We start from the raw sequence: 14,432 nt of genomic DNA on the forward strand, positions 1-14,432 counted from the left end.
ACTCTATTAACAAAATGTCAAAAAACAAAAAAGAAAAGAACAAGCATCATAATACTTTTTTTGATAAGAGACGTTTATGTGTTTCCAGTGCACTAAGTATCCAGTAATGAATCTCATTCATATCATTAATAAGACGTACACTTCCTCGAACACAAGGGCAATTACCTGATTTTAGTAAAACATCATTAGCAACAAATTCCAATGCGCCTTGTACAACACGACGAACCTCTTTCGAATTGTCAGGGAAAGCCAATCGTCCTAAAACAAAAACATAATCACTCTCACGTATCGGAATTTCATCCAACTCAGAAAAGTCTGTTGTACACGCTGCTTCAACAATGGTAGGAATATTGCCCTCAAAGGCAGCATCTTCAGAAACACCATCCATTTGAGAAGATGTCACATCAATATCTTTTGAGGTGTGATACTGCATTACGGCAATTATACCTGTATTATCTGAAACAAGTATGGCGGTATATGGACATAATGTTGAAGCGCTTTTATTACAAACAGGTCGCTCTATACGCACCACACGACCACAAAAACACACTGTAGCACAATGAAATCCATCAAGAAGAACTGCAGAATCTCCCACTCTTGATGCACGGAGAAGTGGACCAAGAAAAACAGGTCGAGGTACAAATATAGTACGGGAGACAGGTATTTGCTTTCCAGAAATATCTGCAACATCCACATTCATGTTAGGCACCGGTATAATACTCTTCTTTTCAAACTCTTCCCATTTGAAGTTTGCTGCCCTTGTTGTATTCTCTCGTGCACAAGACGCGTTGAGAAAGTGGGATGCTGCAGACTTCATTGATGACTATGTAATTACGTATTTAATCTTCTGAGGTCTAAAGATAAATGTATAGTAGTTAAAACAAGAAATGGAGAGAATATGAAAAAATAAAACACATATAAAGTTGAGATATTTATGGTATTCATCCACCTAAACAACCCTCGTTCTCCTTAAGAGATTCCCTCTTACTGTAGGAATATAGTAAAAGCACAAATACTCACACAATATCGGTAAAAACACATAATATGTGTCCAGATTCTCTAAATCATAATGTCATCAAATAAATGAAATAAATACAATGTCCTGCAATCACAGCAATCTTTCATCACTGACCCTAACAATGGCTGAACAAGTAGGCAAATAAAATACAGAGTAGAGTAGAAAAGAGAGACGGTTTTGAGACACTTTTCCGTCCTCTTTTTTTTTTTTTGTTGAAATTAGAGTCGTATCATTTTCAGATTCACCTCCACTACTTCTGTAAAGTGAGCAATTACAGAAAGCTACAACTAAGTACGCCTTTGATAAAAGTGATCCTCCCAGTTTACCCCATTATACGGTAGATCAAAAAGTAATACAGGTATATTAACTTGTCCTTCTCTAAAGAAAAAACAATGAAAAAGAGAAAACAAAAAGACACAAAATGAACACTACCTTATTGTACATAGATTCTATGTTTTTCCACTTCATTTTAAACCATATGAAAACTTTTATTCTTCAGTCATTTTGAGAAATTTAGTTAATAAAGATTGTTCTAGTCCACGTGACAATCCACAGCAATAAACAGAGATAATACACAAAAAAAGTACGAAAAGGAGAACACAACATAAACAACTCTCAATTCATCTTCTCGTACGTTTTACGCAGCGCCTCCTCCAGTTTCGCATGCGACGGCATATTTCTTGTCTCGCCGTATACCACAAAGGTAATGGGTTTACGTAGCATATCCGCACAGACACGCTTCAATCCATCTAGCGTAATGTCTCGCGTCCCCTCCACCGTCTCGTTCGCCGTGATGATGTGATTGTGCACAACCATATTGAATCCCATGTCAGACAACAACTGTTCACGTCCCTCACCAAGGAGAATCAGCTGCGAGCGCAGTTGGTTCTTCGCCATCTCAAGATGCTCGGGGCTAACACGCTGACAGATGGAGGCGGCCTGGTAAATCATCACCTTCAGCAGCGCGCACACAGACTCGTGTGGTGCACTGCCGTACAGTCCAATCAGCCCACCATCGCTGTACCACGCCGTGATACACTCCAGTCCATGCAGAAAGCCTTCCCTGTTCAGCACCTCCCGAAAGAGTTTGGTCTGCATGCCCTTGCCAGGCCCACCAGAGCTAAACGACGTCCCACCACCGAGGAGTGTCTGGATCACGCTAATGGTGTAATAGTCCGGGTGGTTGATCGGCACACCCTGGTAAAACAACGCAACATGGCTGAGATTCTTCTCCTGGAACTTATTCATGCTCTCAGGCGCCTCCGTCTGCTGCACCAAACGACTGCCGCCGGTGTACGGGCAGTGACTGGGTGTGCATCGCTGCGCCGGCTCACTGCCAAACTGCAGAATGCGCTCCGCCTCGGCAGCGAAGAGTTTGTGGTCAGCAACGCCTGTGGCGGCGAGCACAGTGCGCTCCGGCCGCGTGCAGGCACGGTGGAAGGCAGTGAACTTCTCCAGTGTGAGTCGGTTGAGTTCCGCCTCGGTCGGGTTCAGTGGGCGGCCGAGTCCTTGGCCATTCCACCCCGCCTCGTGCACAAGCTCAAAGCACATACTCGTCGCATCGCGGCTGTACACAAACGCACGCTCAAGTGCCTTCTTCTTGGCAATCTCAAAGTCATCCTTATTCTGTGTGGGGTGCAGGCACATCGCATTAAGCAGCTCCAGCCCATCACGCTGGTGATACCGCGCCAACATGAGCATCACCGACATGGCCTCCTTGTTGTTCGTCACCTTGAAGGCATTCCCAAGCACACCAAGGATCTGGCTGATCTCACGGCCAGTGTATATCTGATTGCTCAGCAGCGGCAGCGACTCAAACACAGCGGCAGATCCCGCATTGCTTTCATCCTCAAACTTTGTTCCATTCAGCATGAAAAGTCCCATGCCAGTAATACCGTTTCCGTCATCACACGTAAGCACACGCAGTCCATTAGAGAGACGGGAAAGCACATAGTTGTCCTTCGTCACCGTTTTCACGATCGCGCGACACGGAAGACATCGGCGCAGCATTGAACCAGAGCCAACTCCCCTTGAACTTCCACTCACTATACTTCCTTTCCCGCCGTCCTATCTACGTCACTTCCAGTACTGAGGACAGCCACGCTAGTACAATATCCCAACCAAACAAAGCCCACGCTTCCTCTCCTTATCTGGCATAACGAAAGTGGAGAGAGAAAAAAAAGGAGAGAATAAGGTCAGTAAATCATGAGAAGCATGCCATTCAACGAAAAGAAAAAGGAGCAGCAACAACACCGACATAAACAAAGAAAAAAAAGCACAAATACTCACACAATATCGGTAAAAACACATAATATGTGTCCAGATTTTCTAAATCATAATGCCATCAAATAAATGAAATAAAGACAATGTCCTGCAATCAGAGGAATCTTTTCATCACTAGCCCTAACAATGGCCGAAACTAAAAGAAAAATAAAATACAGAGTAGAGTACAAAAGAGAGAGACGGTTTTGAGACACTTTTCCGTCCTTCTCTTACGTGTACCCCTTTCCTCCTCACATCTTCTGCTGTGTGATAGCACTTACATTCCCTGAAAGAGGCATCAAATTCAATGACACAGGAAATGAAACCATCGATAATGATGGAGTAGCAGGAGTCCCAGTCGCATCAGAAGAGTCATGGGAAGGTCCTTCTTTTGCTGCTGGTACGTTACTGCTAACGGTCGATGTTGTTTTTGGTGTTGAAAATGCATTCTTCCCTTGGGAGAGGTCTTTCAGCCGTATGGGTAAGTCATTATCTTTTATTTGTGAAGTAGAACTTGAAATACTATTTAAACTATGATTCAATAATCCCCGTGCGGTATAATTATCCCGTATTGTGCGACGAAGTACAGCTTCTACATTATCAGAAAATAAAAGTGTTTTCTGCATGGCAAACTCTGCAGAAACAAGTGTTTGTACTCGCATGAGTTCCTGCATTGTATGTAAATTGTGTTCCATTCCAAATCGAAGCTTTAATAGTGACTCTGCCATCTGATCTGTTGTCATTTCAAGAGCAGCTATCTTTTGATGGGCCTTCGTGAGAGCATCTTCAGCCTCAATACGTCGCTGTTGCTCTTCTTGAAGTCTCACTATTAACGCAGGAGTATCATTCATTGCAGCATCTACTATATCCGCATCAGCAGCAGCAAGAGCAACAGGTGTTTCATTGGAAGAATTGGGAATTGATTCGTTATTTCTATGATTGAATTGTGGTAATTGTAATCCCTTATACTGGCAGAGTGGGGGCTCTAAACGAAGGTTATTCATATTTCCATCTGTGATTGCGTTTATAGGGATAACTTTGAATCGTGGAATGTCGTTTAAACGACCTTCAAAATAATGCAGAAGGATATCATCTACATCATGAGGATGAGAGACTGTTGGTATTGATTTTGCGTCTCCTTCTTTTCTTGTTTCAGCTAATGGAATATCTGCTGTGTTAGGCCGCATCTCATTCTGTTTTCTTGCGATTAGTGCACGTTCCATCATGCGGTCCAGCGCCTCTCGACCTCGTTTTTCAATATTGACAAGAGCACTTGCAGGATCTTGCACTTGTTGTTTAGGTTCAGTTACCCTTGAAGGAAAAGAATTTTCTATTTTGGTTTCCATTCCACTTATTGCAGTCTGATTTAATGCGGATTTTCTATTTATACTATCACTGCTACTACTACTCCAATTACTTCTATTGGTATTGGAGTCTAATACGTCTCTAGGATAAATATTCGTATGATTTCTTGTATCCTTCGCCTTTAATGATTTACTACTAGTATCTGCGTTTATGTCATGCTGAATGTATGATAATTGCCGTTGTAGCCAAGTAAGCTCACAGCGGAGTACATCTCGCTCGTGAAACGATAACAACAACAACTCCAATGAGGATGTTGAGGATGAATTATTCCTTCTTGAGCTCTTTCTTTGTTTCCGTCCTCCAAGTGATGCGAGTACGTCCAATTCCAGCGTAGACTTTAGCATCTCAATAAGTTTCTCCATTACTTTACACTGTACAGAATGCGGGTAATCACAAAAAGAGAGTGTTGTTGTTGTTGTTGTTGTTGTTGTTGTTGTTGTTGTTGTTGTTGTTCGCCTTATAATTCCCACATCTTCTTCACTACCTCCACCTCTCATTTTTATTCCTTTTATTGGATTTGTATTTCTCTCATAATGTGTATCTGCTTCATTCTGTACATCTGCGGCGAGAACTTCCAAGAGTTGTTTATATTCTCGCACGGCTGTAATAAATGCGACTGTACGTTGCGCTAACGCCCGTGTGGCACCGGCCTTTCGCAGTACATCTGCGTGTGGTGCCGTTAGTGCAAGTGAACAGGCCACACTACATCGACTACAGAGTGTTAATAACGTTAATGGAAGTGTGGAATGATGAAAAAGATTATTATCATTTTTTTCTCCCTTTCTTCTATTCTCACTAATATGAAGACCGTTATATCTATTATTATTATTATTATTATTATTATTATTATTATTATTATTATTATTATTATTATTATTATTATTATTATTATTATTATTATTATTATTATTATTATTATTATGGATATTCTTTACATGTTTCTCTTTACTATGATGATAATAGAGGGTGGGGGTATTTAACCAACCCATCTCTGCACATACACTCTCACATAACCAACATGCAAATAACTCTCGCACTTCTTCTTTTCTCCCTTCGCCTCTTTCTTCTTCTTTTAGAAATGATAATAATAACTCTGTTCGCCGTGAAGGTGCTATATTATTGTCAAATGTCTGATCGCCTGTGGTTTCCATTTCACGTACACGTGTATATGGATTCTGTTCCACGCCGCTTCTCTGCGGTTTATAAACATATGGAGTTTCTGTTGGTCGCACTACACTTCCACTGCGGCTTTCCACCAGTCCTGTTGATACTTGACGTGTTGGTTCCACACTTTTCTCATCTCGTCCAGTGTGTTTATTACTATGAGGACGCCTCTCACTCTCTGTATATCCACTGGGTGTAATACTTCTCACACAATGTACTGGTGTAGTAGTAGTAGTATTTGTTGTTGGTTGTAGTGTACTGATTGTACCAGTACGTAATATAGAGGGTTTTGCATTATTATTATTATTATTATTATTATTATTCTGTAAATGAGAATGATGAAAATGAGAGGAAGTACCACTGTTCGAACGTACACCTACACCATCTCTTTGTTGTTGTTGTTGTACGTTATACAAATAGTTATTACCGGGTTGTGTGAGTTCTCGATATAACTCCATTAACTCATCTACTGGTCGTACAGCCATGAATACAATCTTACTTTTTTTTCTTTGCTTCTCTCCTTCTCTCCTTCTCTCCTTCTCTCTCTCTCTCTCTCTCTCTCTCTCTCTCTATATATATATATATATATATATGCAGACGCTATTGTGTGAAGTGATGTACGTCTAATTTGTTGTTGTGTATGAGAATATTAAGCGAAGATTGATGATACTCAATATATATAAAGAGATAAAGAAAAAGAAAGAAATAAGTAATGTACAGAAAATTACGTAAGAGTAATAGAGTTTGATAGAGAAAGAATGGGAGAAAAGTACAGACAGGGAAAAAGAGAAACCGTAATCAATTAGGGTAAAAAAGAAAATTAAATAAAAATGAAATATGAGTAAGAAAGAAAAAAATAAATAAATAAAATGAACGTATGTGTGCTTGCGTGTATGTTGACAAAAGCAACAACAATAATAATAACGGTGATAATAATAAGAATAAGTAGTAGCAACAACACAATTATATATATATATATATATATATATATATATATATATGAGAGAGTTGTACTTGAGTGAATGTAAAAAAAAAAAACCATACAGATATCAATTAACCCATCCATTAATAATAAGAAAGACTATCACATTTACATATATACATTATATAAGAAAGAAAAAATGAAGTAAAGAGAGAACACAAAAAAAGAGAGTTCTAAATGTCGAAAAAAAAAAACGGAGTTCAAAACACTTAAAATGATTGAGCAAAAAAAAACGAGGAGAAACGCTGCCGAATTCCTTGTTGCTCCATATATTTATTTCATTTAATTTATTTCCCTTCGATTTCTCCTTTTTTCTGCACTTTTGTGCGAATCGCTCTCTTCCTTTTCACTACTGAAATAATAATAATAATAATAATAATAATAATAATAATAATAATAATAATAATAATAATAATAATAATAATAATAATAATACCACTATCACTACCATTATTATTATTATTATTATTATTATTATTTATTGCCATACCGTACATAACATACAACTGATATCTACCTATTTCTTTATTCCTTCTTTTTCTCTTTCTTCACTGTTATAATTGAAGTGTTTTCTTTTTTTATCTTATTATTATTATTATTATTATTATTATTATTATTTCTCTACAACTCTTTATAGAAATATACATATATTGATACAGAGATAGTAGCAAAGAGGAATAGAAATAATGCAAACTGCACAAATAAACATATAAACTCTGAAAACAAGATAATAAAAAAAGAAAAAAAAGGGCAAAATAATAAACGAGAAACATCGTAAAGTAAGCAGTAGAAAATAGCTGTTAAGTGTATAAGAAAGAGAAAATAATAATAATAATAATAATAATAATAATAATAATAATAATAATAATAATAATAATAATAAAGAAAAGAACTCTTGGCATATTTTTTTTGTTTCTCTTCTACTCTTATTTTCATTGACGTATACACGCAACATCTACTTTTTCCATTCCAATGCTCTCCCATCCCTTCCATTATTTCCCTTTCTCTCTTTTTTGTTTATTTTATCTCTTCTTCTTTGTTATTTAGTTCTTCGGTTTACTCACTTGCCATTCCTCGTTGCCTTTTCTCATTTTCCCCCATCTCTCTGTACCCAAATATATATATATATATATTTATTTATTTATTTATTTATTTATTTATTTATTTTCGGTCAACGATATACACAGTAGTGCACTGGGAAATAAACGAATTACAATATTGCATAGAAAGACAAGTACACCTTCAGATAAACTATTCTTAGGAGTAAACGCAAACACCTACATTATATATATATATATATATATATATAGATAGATAGATAGATAGATAGATAGATATGTATATCGATTTATTTATGTATGGATAGGAACACGGTAAGGAAAAAAAGGTTAGCGAGAAAAATAAAAAAGAAAATCAAAGAGAGAAAAAAAAAGAGATGACTTCCTCTTCTACAAGCCAAAAAGAAGGAAGGGAAGAAAAAACAAAAAAAACCAACTCGTCAAAACACAACCGAAACACCATTACTGTAATCGTGAAAAAAAAAGGGAAAAAACTTAAAGAGTGATGAAAACTCAAATCTACCATAACGAAAAAGAAGAAAAAAACAATCCGCATTAAGAACAGAAAAAGACCACATATGCCTGTCCGTGTAAAGCAAAAGAGACAAACACGGGAGAGACGACGTTTTTCTTTTCTTCTCTTTTTCCAGCTGCCCTTTTTTTTTGCTTTCTTTTTTCCGGCTGCTCAATGTGCGCCATAAATCCGTTAATACACGAAAGGAATAGTTATAACCGAAGAAACGATACAAAAGGAAAAGTAAAGAACGAAAAAAAAGAAAAATGTTAAATCAACACATTGAAAGAAAAGAAAGAAAAAGTATTGCCTAGGCATTTTTTTTTTCTTCAAACAAAATACAATTAAAACAGAAAAACAATAAAACACAGATACACTCACACTGATCTACACAACAGGGATGTACAAAAAACAAACAAACAAACAAAAACTCCGTTCCTCTCTCCCAATAGTAATATCCTTTCCTTCTCGCTCACTCACTCACTCTCTCTCTCCCTTTCTCTTTCATCTAACAGATATATATATATATATACAATTAAGAGTAATCATATAGATAAGTGGAGATAAAACACAGAAAAATGTTCCCACAAAGAAAAAAAAAAGAAAACAAACGAAAAAAAAAAAGAAATAAAAATATCAGTTATTCCGGTGCTTGCACCTTCGGAATCCGCCGTGCACGATAAGGTCCATTTAATTGCATTTGAGGCTCACGTGGACTACGTGCACCTTTTCCTGTGTACAGTGGATCATTCCCTTCTCGTGGTGATACTTCATTGTTAGAAGTAACAGCACCACTAACATCACTTTTTCTTCTTCCTTCTACTACTCCCATTGCCAACGCTGTCTCACGTACATTATTTAAAGTAATTCTCTTCTCTAACCTCTCCTGTGGATCTATTTTTTTTGCTCTTGTACCCACACTACCATTTAGTAAAGCATCTCTTTGAATAAACTGTCGTTTTACCACTCTTGAGTTGACGAAGGGTTGTTGCACTTGTGTTGCGCGTGCTCCTGGGACTGCTTTACCATTCATAAAGGCAGAGAAGTGTTGCACAGGAGGCGCTGGTACAGCTGGAGTCTTACTAGCAAACATATTTGATAACTGTGGCATATTCATGCGATTAATTATAACCGCATTCGCACTAACACCTCTGGAAGTATTTCCCTGTGGCAATCCTTGTTGATAAAATGGAATGCAAAGTGAACTAGAACGATGAGAACGTCCTGATGTTGTAACAGGTGGAGCCCTTGGTGCACCCACTTGTGTTCCACTACGTTGTCGGGATTTAACAACCTCAGTACGTGCCGTATTGCTTTGGTTAGCATTTGTAGGAGGCATATTTACAACAGTAGTAACTAAACCCGGTCGTACTTGTTGTGCAAATTTTCGAAATGCCAGTGAAGGTGGTGGATATGGTCCAGTATGTCGTATAGTAATAGTATTAGCAGTACTTCCTTGAACTGGATTAGTTGTGATATCGCTCTTATTAGTTGTAGTGACAGATGTAGTATTGGCAATAGCAGAAGTAGAGGAACTTGGAGAAATGTTATCGTTATAACTCTTTTCAGGAAAGACAGATCTCGTTATACCGGATACCTTTACCGGCTCTGCAGTAAGAACAGAGAGTGATGGAGCTGCTCTACTTGGTGTAATGGATTCCTGTAAACCTGGTTCTGACCATGAAACAAGACCCGGTGGTGTACTTTTTGTACGTCTATTTTGTGTAGTACTAGTATTATTATTATTATTATTATTATTAGTAGTAGTAGTAGTAGTAGTAGTAGTATTAGTATTAGTATTAGTATTATTAGTATAGCTTACAGCAGCAGGTAACGATTCTGACTTCCCAGGATCTGGAACCCTAGGTGTTAATACAGATGTTTGGGTATATAATCCAGTTAAAGGTAATGTCAAAGAATTTCCGTTCCCAGTTCCAACGTTTTCAAATGGTTTCTGTTGGAGAGCTGGTAATGTTAACATTTTCGTATCTGTTTCACCTAAAGAGAGTGGTAGGGGTGATCCTACGTCGGTTTCATCATTATCTGTAAATGCAGATGTTCCTTCATTTGTAAATAAATCATCCACAGAGTCTCGTGTTGGTTGTACGGCAGTTTCTGTATCTTCCAATAAACGTTGAAGACGTTCACGAAAGGGACTTTTGTATTCACTGAGGTCAGCTGGAGAAGAATACTTATTATCTGTTCCTGGTGTACTTGTCACACCAGTACTTATATCTGTGACATCGGATTGCAACGGTTTAACACTATTAAGCAAGAAAGGTTCAAGAAGCGTCACTGCAGGTTTATTATTTGTACTATCACAAATTTGTGGTGGTTGATCCATTAATATATTATGTCCAATAGGAAGACCCCGCAGTTTACAGAACCGTTCACTTCTATGCGGTGAAACAGAACCATCATGACCTTGAGGAGTTCTATTTGATGTTAAAGCCACTGTTTTTGGTGATCGAATCACAGGATCCTTAACCACAGTTGTTTCTGTTTCTTTCTCCTGCTGTTTTTCTTCTTGTTCCTCTTGTTTTTCTTCCTCTCGTGGGTGTTTCTTTACTATTATTGTTGTTGTGGTGGTGGTGGTTCTTGACAGTGGCGGTGGCGGTGGTGGTGGTAATGCTATTTGGGACTCTCCTGTAATACTTTTACCGAAATAATGTTTTGCTACTTGGGCATCCACTGCAATATTATTGCCATTGTGTGTCGCCGGTACAGAGCTCTCACGCAAAGATGATTTTTTATTTACTTCATACTTTGTATCATCCTTTGGAGGTATCCATTGGAATTTAATTATATCTTCATTTTTAACTTGCTTTGAAGTTGTCACAGAATCACCAGTACTTACTATGTTTTTGCTTACTGATTTTCCAACATCGTCTACATGTTCGTTTTCCCAATTAATACCGTTAAAAATATGATGATGATGAGCCTCTTCTGCGGTCAAGCGCTTATGTGGATCATAAATAAGCATAGATGTAATTAAGTCACAAAGATCTGCATCATTGTGTAAAACATCCGATATCTTTTTCGTACTAACCTTACCTGTACGTATAACATCACTCTCACGTAAAAACTCTCCTTGAGGTGAAAAATATTTTGCCGAATCTTTTGATTTTTTCCTAAAATTTTCTGGTAAACGTCCAAGTCGTTTTTCCATCAATTGTAAATGTGTGAGATCATCACGCACTTCAAATAATCGTTGTCCTGTGGCAAGTTCAAACAAAATACAACCTATACTCCACATATCAGCAGCGTAAAACCACGGATTACCCAAAATTACTTCAGGTGCTCGGTATGGCCGCGTAGAGATGAGATCAGCATCTAAACGATCCATACGCCATAATGACGCACTACCAAAATCACACACCACCCAATTGTTTCCAAGCGAATGCTTTGGAGTATCAACATCTGCTATGAGAATATTCTCAGGTTTGACGTCTGTATGAACCATTCGGCAATCAAAGTGAATAAAACGAAATGTTTCTAACAATGAACGAGCAAATTGTACAAGTTTTGCACGTGTTACTACACCGCCATTGTAGCCTAGACGACGTGAGCGTAACGAGGGTCCGTGAATGGACATTACAAACACAGGACACCGTTTCCACTCAAAAAACTCCATCATACGACAAACAGATTTATTACCATTATCCTTATCACGAAGAATTTCTAACATCTGCTTCTCAAAATACGCATCTTCCTTATACTCTCCCCCCCAAAAAAAAAAAAAAAAAAAAAAAAAAAAAAAAACCCCCCCCCCAAAAAAAAAAAACAAAAAACCAAAAAAAAAAAAACCCCCCCCACCCCCACCCCAAAAAAAAAAAAAAAAAACCCAAAAAAAAAAAAAAAAAAAAAAAAACCCCACCAAAAAAAAAAAAAAAAAAATAAAAATAAAAAAAAAAAAAAAAAAAAACAAAAAAAAAAAAAAAAAAAAAAAAAAAAAAAAAAAAAAAAAAAAAAAAAAAAAAAAAAAAAAAAAAAAAAAAAAAAAAAAAAAAAAAAAAAAAACCAAAAAAAAAAAAAAAAAAAAAAAAAAAAAAAAAAAAAAAAAAAAAAAAAAAAAAAAAAAAAAAAAAAAAAAAAAAAAAAAAAAAAAAAAAAAAAAAAAAAAAAAAAAAAATAAAAAAAAAAATAAAAAAAAAAAATAATAAAAAACAGAAAAGAAAAGAAAAAAAAAAAAAAAAAAAAAAAAAACACCAAACCAAACTAATTCCACGTAATTTTGTTAACAGCTACTTTTACGCAGTTCCGGCTCCCTACAGACTGGCTGTCTCCACATAGCGTGGCACGGCGCTCTTCATCTCGTCCGACGCCTTCGCCGCGAAGCGCTCGTTAAAGCTTTTGCGGAACATATCCACCAGCTCCTTCGACGTCTCGTTGAACTGCTTCACATTCGACCACGCCTTGCGCGGGTTCAGCAGATGTGGTGGAACGTTGGCAACGTGCTTCGGGATGTGCAGGCCCCATCCAGGGTACACTTCGTAGTCGGCCTCATCAAGCGAGCCGTTGTGGATTGCGTCGATGATCGCACGCGTCACACGCAGTGGCATGCGCTTCGCACCGCGATCCGCGCGCCCACCAGCGTAGCCAGTGTTCAGAAGCCACACACGGCTGTTGTACTGCTGCATCTTCGCAGCCAGCTGCTCACCGTAGAAGGTCGCATGGCGCACGAGGAACGGGCCACCGAAGCATGATGAGAAGATAGGACGGGCCACGCGCGATCCACCGGCCTCCACGCCGGGCACGTTCGCGGTGTAGCCCATCACAAACCAGAACATCGCCTGTGCGCTCGTTAGACGGGCCACGGGTGGCATCACGCCAAACGCATCGTTTGTCAGGAAGATGATGTTCTTCGGGTGGCCAGCGACCGCCTTCGTCAGCGCACCCTCAATGTGGTGCAGTGGGTATGCCACGCGTGTGTTCTTGCAGATCGACTCGTCGTAGAAGTCGATCTCCTTTGTCACCTTCGACAGCACACAGTTCTCCGCCACAGCACCGAAGCGCACTGCGTCGTAGATTTCCTTCTCCGTCTTGGGGTTCAGACCAATCGCCTTGGCGTAGCAGCCGCCCTCGATGTTGAACACACCGCGGTCCGTCCATACGTGCTCGTCGTCACCGATCAGGTTGCGGTGCGGGTCAGCCGAGAGGGTTGTCTTGCCGGTTCCGCTCAGACCGAAGAACACCGTCACATCACCCTTCTTACCAACGTTCGCGCTTGCGTGCATGCACAGGTGACCCATGCGCGGCATCAGCTCGAACATCACAGTGAGGATGCCCTTCTTCATCTCACCAGCGTACTCCGTGCCCAGGATCACCTGTTCACGCGTCTTGAAGTTCAGCGCAACGCACGTCGTCGACGTCACACCGGAAATCGACGGGTCAGCCTTCGACTCGCCAGCATTGTAGATCGTGTAGTCAGGCTCGCCGAAAGACGCCAGCTCCTCTGGGGTGGGCACAATCAGCATGTCACGCATGAAAAGAGCATGGTACGGACGCGTCGTGATCACACGCACCTTCAGCCGGTACCGCTCGTCGTGCCCAGCAAAGCAGTCCACCACGAACAGATGCTCGCGCGAGTCCAGGTAGTCTTTCGCCATCCTCCTTACCTTCGCAAAGGAATCCTCTGAGAGCTTCATGTTCACCTTGCCCCAGTCAACGTTCTCATGAACGTCCTCCGTGTCCACAATGCGCTTGTCAAGCGGGGAGCGACCTGTCTTTGCGTACGACAGCACAGCAAGCGCACCGCGGGCTGTTAGCTGCGAGTCCTTCTCAAGCTTCAGTGCCCACTGCACCAGCTCAGGGCACGTCAGGTTCTTGTGGATGTTAGGACGCATGTTTCCTTCGGTTAGTATGGTTTTTCGTATTAAGTTGATTGTAGATTAGTAGCGTAAATCCCTATCATCAACAAGAAGAGAGAGAAAGAGAGATGTCAAAGGTTAAGAAGATGTGCGTCCATAGATGCGCAGCACAAAGGGTGTCAGCAGATCCACTCACAAACCCAACAGCGCCAGATGCCCGGCACACTTTGCGTGAAGCACAGCTACAAAAAATAAAAAT

The 14,432-nt window shown here is 39.4% G+C and overlaps 5 protein-coding genes across 5 annotated transcripts; all 5 read right to left on the bottom strand.

Moving 5' to 3' along the window:
- Positions 1–46: 46 nt before the first annotated feature.
- On the bottom strand, positions 47–817 carry LSM04_007219 (uncharacterized protein; the record flags this gene model as incomplete). The annotated part of the gene is made up of 1 exon (XM_067333699.1): positions 47–817. The coding sequence occupies one exon, from the start codon at positions 815–817 to the stop codon at positions 47–49; it is 771 nt and encodes a 256-aa protein (XP_067189511.1).
- An 816-nt stretch (positions 818–1,633) lies between these two features.
- Positions 1,634–3,028, bottom strand: LSM04_008258 (Peptidase M16; the record flags this gene model as incomplete). The annotated part of the gene is made up of 1 exon (XM_067333700.1): positions 1,634–3,028. One exon carries the CDS (start codon positions 3,026–3,028, stop codon positions 1,634–1,636), a length of 1,395 nt encoding a protein of 464 aa, XP_067189529.1.
- Positions 3,029–3,531: 503 nt separating this feature from the next.
- Positions 3,532–6,294, bottom strand: LSM04_003778 (uncharacterized protein; the record flags this gene model as incomplete). The annotated part of the gene is made up of 1 exon (XM_067333701.1): positions 3,532–6,294. One exon carries the CDS (start codon positions 6,292–6,294, stop codon positions 3,532–3,534), a length of 2,763 nt encoding a protein of 920 aa, XP_067189442.1.
- Positions 6,295–9,003: 2,709 nt separating this feature from the next.
- LSM04_008577 (Protein kinase domain) lies at positions 9,004–12,051 on the bottom strand (the record flags this gene model as incomplete). The annotated part of the gene is made up of 1 exon (XM_067333702.1): positions 9,004–12,051. One exon carries the CDS (start codon positions 12,049–12,051, stop codon positions 9,004–9,006), a length of 3,048 nt encoding a protein of 1,015 aa, XP_067189535.1.
- Positions 12,052–12,631: 580 nt separating this feature from the next.
- Positions 12,632–14,209, bottom strand: LSM04_002247 (Phosphoenolpyruvate carboxykinase; the record flags this gene model as incomplete). The annotated part of the gene is made up of 1 exon (XM_067333703.1): positions 12,632–14,209. The coding sequence occupies one exon, from the start codon at positions 14,207–14,209 to the stop codon at positions 12,632–12,634; it is 1,578 nt and encodes a 525-aa protein (XP_067189409.1).
- Between the last annotated feature and the right edge of the window lie 223 nt (positions 14,210–14,432).

This window comes from Trypanosoma melophagium (assembly GCF_022059095.1).
Source record: "Trypanosoma melophagium isolate St. Kilda chromosome Unknown ctg30segment0, whole genome shotgun sequence".
Taxonomy (NCBI): Eukaryota; Euglenozoa; class Kinetoplastea; order Trypanosomatida; family Trypanosomatidae; genus Trypanosoma; species Trypanosoma melophagium.